Source organism: Solanum dulcamara, chromosome 5, assembly GCF_947179165.1.
Source record: "Solanum dulcamara chromosome 5, daSolDulc1.2, whole genome shotgun sequence".
Lineage (NCBI taxonomy): Eukaryota > Viridiplantae > Streptophyta > Magnoliopsida > Solanales > Solanaceae > Solanum > Solanum dulcamara.
This window is the reverse complement of record NC_077241.1, coordinates 37,757,458-37,770,400: the sequence shown is the minus strand read 5'-3', so window position 1 is coordinate 37,770,400 and position 12,943 is coordinate 37,757,458. Positions and strand designations below refer to the sequence as shown.

Sequence of the window (12,943 nt, the reverse complement as noted above, 5' to 3'; positions counted from 1 at the left end):
TGTTAAAATAGTTTTAAAAAACTTTTTTTTTTCAATTTGATATGTTATATATAGCCATAATAATGAAAATAATAATAATTTTATTAGGTACTAAAATAGTTTAAAAAAACAAATAAAACAATTATGTTTAGTAAAAATTGGGTTGAGTTGGGTTGAGCCTTAACCCGTTATATAATTCATTACCTAACTCAATTTGACCCAACCCGTTTTGACCCAAACTAATTTGAGTTGGGTTGGATCTTGACCCAATTGTTGTCTTTAACACATTATGACCCGTCCAAACTTGATCCAACCTGCCCAATTGCCACCCTAGATATTATCTGTTCTGTGCTAGTATATCCATGCAACAAGACAATGCAGCTAGTTCTACTATCACATATGTTGTACTTGACTTGGTAGAGTCATGCATTACTTTGAAATCCAGGATGAGTGGTACCAGATGCATTTTCTTTGTATATTTTTGAACTCATTTATAATATTGATATATATACAAATAAATCATTCTCAATCAACTCCAACCTTTGTCATAGCTAATATGGCAAAAAATTTCCTAGATAATTTTAATATACAGAAAAACTAAAAGGTATGAAACCATTGCACATGTTTGTCAATCATCTACAGCAGCCCTTCCATGAATGACTACGTTTATGCTCCTGCAAATGCTATCTTGGACCTGAGAGCCGAACAGCAGAAAGATAAGCATCGCTGTTGCAGTCTGATGGTGCAGAGGTGCCAGATGAAGTACCCTCCCCACTTAGTGATTTCAAATAACTTGAAAAAAGTCGTGACCCCATTTGAGAAGCAGTTGGCGGTGAAGGGACATGGCAGAGCCCTTCCAGCATTTGCACAACCTTACCCATGGATGGCCTGAGAGACATGTCATCCTGTATACACCACAAAGCAACTTTAATTGCTATGGAGACCCTCTCGTCCTTTTCTTCAACTTTCAAGTTCCTATCGATAAGGTCTTTCAATTTCCCCTCTTCCATCATCCTAAAGGCGTATGAGGGAAAATGGGATTTCTCTGAACTTTCTGAAGGATCATAATTCTTCCTACCTCCAATTATCTCAAGCAAAACCATCCCATAACTAAAAACATCACTTTTCTCTGATATGGCATAATTTGTGATCCATTCTGGTGCGAGATACCCTCTTGTACCTCTCATAGTAGTGAAAACATGGCTCTGCTCTCTGGTCATCAGCTTAGCGAGGCCAAAATCTGAGACTTTGGCGAGGAAATGATCATCAAGAAGCACATTTTCAGGTTTGATGTCACAATGTACAATTTTTACATCACAGTCCTCGTGGAGGTAAGCTAGGCCTTTTGCTGTGCCAAGTGCAATATTAAATCTCGTATCCCAGTCCAGCATGAATTCCTTGTTCTTCTTAAAAAGCCATTTCTCTAAAGACCCATTTGCCATGTACTCATAAGCCAGAAGCCTGTATGTTCCTTCAGCACAAAAGCCTCTCAGTCTCACCAGATGAAAATGATGGATGCTGCCTATAATACTAACTTCCGCTCGAAATTCTTTCTTTCCCTGGCCAATGCCTTCCAGTTTCTTCACAGCAAGTCTAGTCCCATCTGGAAGGACCCCTTGGTAAACTGAACCAAACCCTCCTTGCCCAAGTTTTATTGAGAAGTTATTAGTTGCATTCTGAAGTTCTTTGTAGCTAAAACGAATTGGCATCCCTGAAAGGCCCTCCAAGAAATTGTCTTCTTCTGAGCTCCCCTTTGCAGAATCTGGCAACTTGTTGTTCTTTCTCCTCTGACATCTGATACCTCCATAAATCAGGCCAAGAATGACAATAGCTGTAGAAATGACTATACCAAAGATAATAGGTAATCTTCCCTTCCCACCTCCGCCACTATCCCCATTCCCTTGTCTAGATGAAATTTTAATGTATGACTTGAAACCAGCTCCATTAACAGAACCTTGTAAACTTCCTATTTGGTCAAACATAAAACAATTCCCTGAAGTGCTATCGAAGAACATCGCAGCGCATGAGCAATTGCCAAGGCAAAAAGCTTTGCAACCATTTAAATCAATTTTAGCAGATGGAGAAACAAAGCCAAGTGCAAAATAGCCAAGACTATCCCCAGCATCTACAAGCTCCACATGTTTATTGCACAAGGAAGCAGTCTCAGGTTTGCAAGATGGAAGGGCTGATGGGCACTGACACTTGTTGTCACTATAACAAATGAAATATGGATCGCAAGATTCTGGCCTGCTGCATTCATCTTGTGGAATTCTTGTCCCAGAGGAGGGAGGGATGGAGTCATCTTGAAGAATCTTAAAAGTGATGTAACCATCTCCTCCAAGAACAGCCAACCGAGTGGCATTTGGATCTTTATTATCAGGGAAAATGAACTGCCAGAGCAACACTCTCTTCTGATCATAAATTTTCCAAGAATTTCCATCAAGAATTGCTGAAGTGACACCTCCTCCAACTTGATTGATGGTCCTTCTCTCATCTTTCCCCATAGCCCAATAAGGCTGTGGAGGCTGGAAACTTGCAGAAAGAAGCATATCCCCAGACTTAAATTCAAGTGAATAACTCAAGTTATTGTTGTTGGGGGTGCTTACAAGCTTCATTCCTTGAGTGAAATTCTGGTCTGACAGGAGAGTATCAACAGGATGGGTGAAGCTTTCCCAAATAATGTTACCATCCTTGCCAAGCAAAATTAGATTCCCTGAGTCCTTCAATTCCATGACTGATACTCCTTTATTAGCAGTATTAGTAGACCAAATTGTTGATTTCTCACTTTGCAAGTAGGCATTTCCAGTGTCATCAAAAACAAAGTTATCATTATTTCGAACCGGGAAATCTCTGTTAGCAGACCAAACGATGGTAGAGCTACTGACATGGATGACCACAAGAAGAAACAAAGTAACATCTTTAGTAGGGTTAAATCCAAATGCAAATTTGGAGCTGTTGGAAACAAGAATTAATCCGTTATTGTCTATCCAAGTCATTTGAGATCCTTGAAACCCCAGATTCAATCTGCCTTTATTCTGAACACTAGCTATACAAGTATAAGGCAGAAATAGGAAGATGATTACTAAATAGAGGGATATCCAAGACCCCATGACCCAACTTGGAACCAGAACAACCTATAACTAGCAATTTGATGATATTTTAACCAAAGGAACGATTAACAGGAAAAAATCAAACAAAACCTCAGATTTGACAATCGTTGACATTCAAAAAGGCAAAACCTCAATGAGAATTATAATAAGAAAGAAGTAAGGTGACATTGTTGGGACATGGCCAAGAATAAAAAAACGTGAAACTGAACAAGGACCCACAAGAGCAGAAGAACCAATAAGAATTGATAGGAACTATTCATTCAAGTCATCAAGTTGTCAAAGCTCTGAAAATTTCATTTCAATGAAACAACCAGAAAGAAGGAAGACAGTTTACACGTCTGTCATTAAGCAGAATAGTGATGAACAGAAGAAGTAACAAAATTGTATCTTTTTGGTGTAGACGCAGGTTTTCTGTGGCTTTTTCCGGATATCAGATAAGAAAGAGAGAGAGAGGATGAATACAAAAGGAAAGAGAAGCAATGAATCTGTTTCTGCTTATGTCAAAGAATTGGAGAGATCTGAGAAATGGGTAGAAATTGCAGCGCAACTACTACTACCCATAAAAAATGATTTTAAGTCATGAGTTGGTTTACATACATACAAATACAATTATGTAAAGATTTTATTGCATACATACAATAGTAATGAATATAGGTATATTTCACTGTAATGTCCTATTCTTTTTACAACTTATTTTTTATATTACATTTTACTTCTCTATTATAATAATAATAATAACGATAAAAGGACTAAAATATCCTCAAACTATTAAAAATAGTATAAAAATATCTCTCATTTATATATTGGGCCAAAAATATCCTTGACATCCACCTTTAGGTCCAAAAATGATTTTTTCCTTAACGAAAAAAAGGGCATGAGGGCATTTTTATATCATTTTCAATAGTTCGAGGGTATTTTAGGCTTTTTTTCATAATTAAAATTCTGTTAAAAAATTTCATTTATGATTAATTTTAAATAATTAAATTGTAACCAATAGATAGCCGCCACATGTTTAAAAAATTATTAAAATTGTTTAATTAAAATTATGTTAAAGAAAATGTCATTTTTGAAACTAAAGGTGGATGATTATCATATAAAATTCTAAAAATCAATGTCTTGTTATCCACTTTTAGGTCAAAAAAATTACTTTTTCTTTAACATAATTTTAATTAAATAATTCAACTATTTTTTTAAACACGTGGCGGTAATCTATTAGTTACAATTTCATTATATAAAATTAATTATAATTCAAAATTTATTTAACAAAATTTTAATTAAATAATTTGAATAATTTTTTTAAACATGTGGCGGCCACTTATTGGTTATAATTTAATTATTTAAAATTAATTATAAATTATAATTTATTTAACAGAATATTAATTACGAAAAAGGGCCTAAAATCCCGTCGAACTATTACAAAATTATTCAAAATGTCCCTCATGCCCTTTTCCGTTAAAGAAAATGTCATTTTTGGAACTAAAGGTGATGTACAGGGCATATTGGGCATAATAGATGGATGAAAGACATTTTTATACCATTTTCAATAGTTCGAGACATTTTAGACCCTTTTCCGTAGTAGTAGTAATAACAATAATAACAACAATAAGAATAACAATAATAATAACAATAATAACAACAATAAGAAGAACAATAATAACAATAACAATAATAATAACAATAATAACAACAACAATAACAACAACAACAACAATAACAACAATAAGAACAACAACAACAACAACAACAACAACAACAACAATAATAACTAAAATAAAAATAACAACAACAATAATAATAATAACAATAATAATAACTAAAATAAAAATAACAACAACAACAACAATAAGAATAAGAAGAAGAAGAACAACAACAACATAATAATAATAATAACAATAACAATAATAACAATAAAAATAATAATAATAATAATAATAATAATAATAATAATAACAATAAACAACAACAACAACAATAATAATAATAATAATAATAATAATAATAACAATAATAATAACTAAAATAAAAATAACAACAACAATAAGAATAAGAAGAAGAAGAACAACAACAACATAATAATAATAATAATAACAATAACAATAATAACAATAATAATAATAATAATAATAATAATAATAATAATAATAATAATAATAATAATAATAATAATAATAATGGCATTCGTTATAATGATACATTCTTTGTAAAATTATCCTTCTATAATAATTGTATTCACATATTATATTTTAAATAAAATATTATGTTTAAATTAAAATATAATAAAATATATTTTATATTTTAAAATATAAAATAATAATGTTCTAAAATATTATATTTAAAATAAAATATTAAAATCTTTACGATAATTTTTATTAATGTCATGCACACAGTAAATTTATTTTTTGTATACTTACGTTTATAACAGTTAAATGAAATCTAAACGTCAATTCTAATATAAATATATAATAACAATTCATTATAGAAACTATGAAATTTTCTGGCAAACGCTTCCATTGTAACGAAGTTTGACTGTAATTTAGAATATTTTGTTTTTACTAAATCACTGATTTGATATATTCAAATTACTCTATATGTTCTACTTTATGCTGTCAAAATATTTAGTTAGTGTTTGGACAAAGATTTTAAGAGTAGATTTTGAAAATTTATCTGTAAATATCTATTTAATAATGAAATTTGATCAAATTTTTAAAAACTAATTTTTAAATCTTTTCAAGTATCTAAAAATTGGCTCAGATGCATTTTTGAATTTTTGAGACTTTCACTCTAAACAAATGATTTTTTTCTAAATGAGAAACATGTTCAAACACAATTTCAAAATTATAATAATTAATAATTGAACTACTTTTCTAAAACAACATTATGATCGAAAAAGACTTTTTTAATTTCCCGAACAGGCAAACCAGCTAAATTGAAATATAGAAAATAATGGATAGTATATAGTTTAAAATATGTTTGCATTTTGAATAAAGTACAAGTTTGTTTACATTATAAGGACTAGTGTTGTTATTTAGTATTCTTGTTTTACATTCTATTCTATGCTGCATAAAGCAAAATATAAGTTCTCACATAACTCATATAAGGAAAATAAAAGTAGTGACCTATTATGTATTAATAATACGAGATTTTATGTTTGAAATTTTGGCCTTGGCAAGCCCACCTTTGGTGAAATATATGAAAGTATGGCTTGCATCAAATGCAAATTTTTGCAACCTCATTCTGTATGCCTGATGTTATTTTTGAAATAGCTAAGCTCGTTTTAAAAAATTATGAATATTGATCATGATTTAAATGATAGTCCCAAAATCGACAATTGTACACTTTTTCCCTTTGGATTTTTACAACACAAGTTTCATTAAAGATTAAAGTGTTTCTTATCGTAATTTTTTTAATTTTTAAAATTCGAACAAAACTCTGATTAAAATAAATCCAAAAATTATATTTATTTCATGAGACTATCTCTACTAGTAAAAAGATTGTTTAGGAGTAATATATTTACTAATTGTAACATGTTACTTATTATGTTGTTGAATTATCAATGTATATCTTATGTAAGCATTTTGTTTATTGAGATTTGAGAGCATATGAGATTTAAGTCATAAATAAAACAGTTTTTTTAATACATGAAGTTGTATAAATTCAGAGGTACTCTCAGGCTGTCAATACATACATAAACATAAACAAACGAAACAAAATTTCTCCTTAGTAGGTGGGACCACAGTGACAGTCTCTTACAGATCGATAGTATTAACTTTGTTGGACTAATTAATGGAATAGTTTAATGGATAATAATCAGCTGGAAATCAAAAAATTAATTGGCAGATGGGGTGGTAGGCTAGTGGGGTTAAGGGAGATATTAATGCTGAGTTGCTGACTAGTGGTTTGGAGGTTGGGATAATTAAATGCAGAGATTGGAATGTGACCAAATTAACTTTTAGAAGAGTCAACAATGACTCAGGCCAGTACAAGCAAGGGCTTTCCTAAAATGAGGGGAGGGTGGTAGAGGGGACGAGGAGGATACTCGCTTAGTTGTTTTATATATATATATGTTTATTTTAGCAAAATTAAGAAAGTTTTATTGCTTTCTTCATCCTAAATTAGTTGTTCTATTTTACTTTTCGAGAGTCACACTATGTGAATTTTGATCAATATTTGTTTTCATCAAATTAACAAGCGAAAAAATTGCAAATTGTAAGTACTTTTCCTATATGCTCATGTTTGGCCATTAATTTTTTCACTTTTTTCTAAAGCTGAACTTTGAAAAATATATTTCACCATTAAATTTCGGAAAATTTCATAATTTTCAAAAATTTTAAAAATAACAAAAAAGCTTTAGCATTTAGTATGAAGGAAAATGTTTTCGATGGAAAATGATTTCCTAAAAAATCTTTTCTTGAAAAATAAGTTGAATTCTTAGTTATTTTCTGTTGTTTGGTAAGTAAGCAAGAAATATCATCCCAAGAGAATTTATATATTATCTAGAAAAATATTATGGAGGCAGAATGAGATGGAGGATGGGGGTTCGGTGGTGGCGAAGGGTGGGGTGGTGTCACGCCCCGAGAGGGTACCCTAGGCGTGATCGACACTTGAAGACCATTGCTGGTCCACAAGCGAACCACTTGGTCCAATCAGACATCTATTCATTCATTCATTAATGCACTCAGCGGAAGATTCAATGCAATTTAAAAGGCATTCGGATGGGCTAACCAACTCAATATTTCGAAGAAGTATAAAGCAATTTAAAACAAATCTCAAATCACTTCATATCATAATGTCACGACCCAAGCCTAGAGACTAGACGTGACATGACGAATTAGGAATCCGAAAATACCTCAAACAAGCCTCTTAGCATTGTTTTATCCTTTCACAGGTAATGCCAATAAACAAACAATCAAAAATCATAATAGTAAATCTTCAACTTACATATGTCCAACAATACCTCTAACTTTTAGATTTAACGGCGCTAAAACAAGTCTCTAGCTTACCCTCAATCATAATAGAAAGAAATGCAATAGTAAGTGTCTAAAGATCTCATCATATCATAAGCTAGAAGGATAAAAGAGTATTGTTTCCGGAATATGAGAACTCACCAAAAGTAGCCTTCAAACGAAATCTCAACTAGCCACGTGGAGGAGAATGAGGAGAAGCATCAGTCCCTACATGGTGATATCATGTAGGCAAAAGAGTATGCGTTAAAACTTTGAATATACTAAGTATGTAGGCATGCATTATAAAGTAAAACATTTAGGACATTTATAAGGTAAAATACACAAATGAGTGCATGCATGAGTAAACAAGTAGATATCATTTAAATCATGCATATGTGGAAATATACATGCATGAGTAATCATGTAAATAGCATTTGAAACGTTCATTTGTGGAAAGTTGACTATAACCGACATTAAGACCATGTGAGCTATTACATTGAATCCAACATAACCCCTTATATTGGCCGGGGAGTCTACTTGCCTAGGGTAGAACTCCGTCAATTTTACATTCATTCTTTAACTTTAACTTTAAGGCCTTCGTGGATTCATTTTTCTAAGACTACAAGGGCTCCTATGTTGGCACATAGTTAATGAGACAAGTGGTTGCTACGAGGATTCTCTTACCGAATTCCTCCTTAATGCCCCATTTAGTGCTAAGTCAATCCCACATAATAGTTTAATACTTTAAAATAGTCATAGCATATAGCTTGAGAATTCAAAACATCACATTCGTTGGAATAACTCATTAAAACTTTTACTGATTCAAATATGAAAGAATTGTCCTTATAGCATAAAGAATCCACCATTTCATCATTTTTTTTATTTCATAAGACTCCCTTTTGATCATAGACATTGCTTTCATAAACATTTATTTGGAGTCAAAGTTTTCAAATCAAACTTCATTGAAAATATAGTAAAACTAGATGGATTTAAATCACTTCAACTTTCAACATGTATGTAAATAAAATTATGCATAAATACTTTAAAATCCATTAATTAAAAATCATTCTTTAGGCAATCCACCATGAATTTCAAGAACCTTTAAAGAGATAAATATAGAAAATACTTGCAAACCATCAATTCATACATATGAAATCATTTTGCATCAAAATAGACCAATAATTCATGCTATTAAGTAGAAATAAGAATTACCTATAAAAAAATCTTATTTGAAATCAACAGATTTAGTTAAAAGAGTTTTGGACTATATGGGTGGAAGAACCATGGATAAACACCCACATACCTTAGGGTACAGCTTGAAGAGAATTGGATAAATAAACATAATTTATCATATGATGAAAATACTTTAGGCATGAGAATGAAAACAAATACTCTCATTGAAGCCTTACATACCTGGAATCCGCAGCTTTACTTGGAATCGAAGAACTTAATGAACATTCTTGAATCCTAACATTTTCTCCTCGCGTGGAGCATTTTGTATACTACCCGGAGTATATGAATCACCGTAATAGTATTTCTACACTACTAAGAACTAAAACTATATTTTGAGAATGAGTAAAGAAGTGTACAGAGAAAAGAGTTGCTTGAGAAAGCTTCATGAAAAAAATGATGAAATAAGGTTAGTATTTATAGGTGTGAAGGAGAGACCTAACACTAATTAAAATAATTATAATGAAAAATCTTAAAATTTAATGGAGTATAATGATGCCATGGGTGATGCCAAATGGAAGACTATTGATGTCATGAGTTATGTCAAATGGATCTAAATCTTCTATGATTGGTGAGATGAGTCTTCTTTATATGGAATATACATTTTTGGAGCTATGTTTGAACAAGATAACTTCATAATTAGGATTTGATGTCTCATATGAATTGTAGCTCTAGACGTCTTCTTTCATGTCGTTCAAGAAGCAACTGATTTGGAGCATCCTACAATGAGATATGAGTTTTCTTCTATAAATACTCTATTTCGTTACAACATCAGGTCTTGCAAAGATTAATTTATTTGACATACTTAGACTCTGAATATTAAGCTATGGTCTTCACAAAAGTGTGGGTAATGATGTTGAAGTTATTTAGAAATTTGAATCACCTAATTTAGCCCATCCTAAGAAAAGTTATGTCCAAAATACAGAAGCAATATTATTTTCATCGAGAATTGGAACACCATATACAACGTTTTAGGGGGTGTTACATTATCTCCCTCTTAGGAACATTTGTCCTTCAATGAGACAAGACTTAGCTTGAATAGAGTAGAGTGTTAACCAAGAACACATCATTAATGCAATAGTGCAATTTAAAACATCATTCGAAATATATTTCATAATTTTGCATGCATATGACAAGAAAAGTTGAAATGTAAGGATTTCAAGTAATTGAGCAAGGACAACTTAATACCTTAGGCTTGATTAAAGGGAAAACGATGAGGGTATTGCTTAATCATATTCTCTTCCGCTTCCCATGTAGTACTTTCTACTTGTTGATTCCTCTAAAGGACTTTAACAGATGGCGGTCCAAAATTTCAACCGGGACTCTTCATAGGTCAAGTTTTCTTCAACATTCACTAATCTCAAAGGAACAATGGAACAAGGATCACCCACACATTTTCTCAACATAGACACATGGAACACCGGATGAACCATGGCTATTTCCAATGGCAACTCCAACTCATATGCAACCTTGCTAACACATCTCATGATTCTATAAGGCCCTACATACCTAGGGCTCAATTTCCCTCTCTTACCAAATTGAACCACACCCTTTAGGGTGAAACCTTCAGATACACCCAATCATTCATATTAAACTCAAGATCCCTTCTTTTAGTGTCGGAATATGACTTTTGACGACTTTGAGTCGTCTTCAACCTTTCTCTAATGATCTTCACCTTTTCTAAAGCATCAAGTACCAAATCGGGGCCTAACAAGGTCATCTCACCTACTTCGAACCAACCAACTGAAGATCTACATCATCTCCTATACAAAGCCTCAAATGGAGCCATCTCAATAATTGAATGGTAACTATTATTATAGGCAAACTCGATGAGTGGAAAATGATTATCCCAATTTCTTTTAAACTCCAACACGCAAGTCCTTAAAATATCCTCTAGTATTTGAATCATCCTTTTAGCTTGCCTATCGGTTTGAGGATGGAATAAAGTGCTTAATTTTACCTTTGTACCGAGGCCTTTTTAAATGATTTCAAAAAATGAGAAGTGAATTGGGTACCATGATCCAAAATAATGGATAAAGGCACACCATACAACCTCACCAACTCCCAAATATACAACTTGGCATAGTCTTCAGTACTATAGGAAGTCTTAGCTAGTAGGAAGTAAGTCGACTTAGTCATTCTATCAACAATTACCCAAATTGAATCATGACTCTTCTGGGTATGAGAAAAACCCACTATAAAATCCATATTCACATCTTCCCACTTCCTAGAAGGGATTTCAATGTCTTAGGATAGGCCACCCGACCTTTGATGTTTGGCCTTCACTTGTTGGAAATTCAGACATTCAGACACGAACCTTTCTATGTACTTCTTCATGCCACCCCACCAATAGAACTCGTTTAAGTCTTGGTACATTTTCATTGAATCGGGATGAATGGAGTATGTAGAATTATGATCCTCCATCAAGATCAAACTCCTTAGACCATCCACATACGAAACACATGGGTGACTTTGGTAGTATAGCACCCTATATCCCCCTTGGGAAAAGACCTCTACCTTCTTTTCTTTCACTAACTTCTTTAACTCAATAAAAGTCGGGTCAAAATCTTGCTTTGACTTAACATCCACCAACAAAGAGGATTCATACCCATTTTGAATAACCATACCACCATCATCTGTACCACATAACTTCACTCCTAATCTAGCCAACCGGTGAACATCTTTCACCAACTCCCTCTTCCCTTCATCAACATGGGCCACACTCTCCATAGACACTCTACTAAGTGCATTAGTAACCATATTGGCTTTACTCGGATGTTAGTGCACACTTATATCATATTCCTTAAGGAGTTCTAGCCACCTCCTTTAACTTATATTAAGGTGATTTTAGGTGAACACATATTGATGACTTTAATGATCGGTATACACATCCACATGCACCCCATAGAGGTAATGTCGCTAAATTTTCAAAGCAAAAGCAACAACTTCCAATTCAAGGTCATGGGTAGGGTAGTTATGTTCATGCACCTTTAATTGCATAGAAGCATAGGCTACGACCTTGCCATTTTGCATTAAGACACAACCTAAATCAATCTTTGAAGCATCACAATAAACCACAAACTCTTCTAATCCTTCCAGTGGAGTCAAAATAGGTTCGAAGATAAGTCGATCTTTCAAGGTCTGGAAACTCTGCTCACACTCATCCGTCCATATGATTTTGTCTTTCTTTAGGGTCAATTCTTCATATGAGATATGATGGAAGAAAACCCTTTGATGAACCTTGCTATAGTATCCAGCTAGACCAAAGAAGCTCCTAATTTCTGAAGGAGACAACGGTCTAGGCCAATTCTTGACTGCCTCCATTTTCTTAGATCAAACTTGATCCCATCATCGGACACTACATGACCAAGAAATGCCACCTCCTTCAACAAAAATTCACACTTACTAAATTTTGTAAATAATTGCCTATCCCTTAACGTTCGAAGCTGTTATATCTCGTACTTTTGTATATTGGAATATTTTTAAGCTTTTCTAAAGCTGCCATGTGATCTATATTATCCATGACGTTACCAAATAATCTTAAGGAGGGGAGGATGTAATACCCCATGTTTTGCATAGACTAGTTCTATGTGAGTAGTGATGGTTTAAAATAGGGTTGGAATGATTTGAAAAGGGTTCAAGGCTAAATAATTTGTCATAATAATTGACCTACTTACTTAA

General features: G+C 32.8%; 1 protein-coding gene across 1 annotated transcript; it reads right to left on the bottom strand.

The window, feature by feature from the left end:
- Positions 1-432: 432 nt before the first annotated feature.
- Positions 433-3,657, bottom strand: LOC129889135 (G-type lectin S-receptor-like serine/threonine-protein kinase SD2-5). Its single transcript, XM_055964312.1, has one exon. The coding sequence runs from the start codon at positions 3,087-3,089 to the stop codon at positions 663-665; it is 2,427 nt and encodes an 808-aa protein (XP_055820287.1). The 5' UTR covers positions 3,090-3,657; the 3' UTR covers positions 433-662.
- Between the last annotated feature and the right edge of the window lie 9,286 nt (positions 3,658-12,943).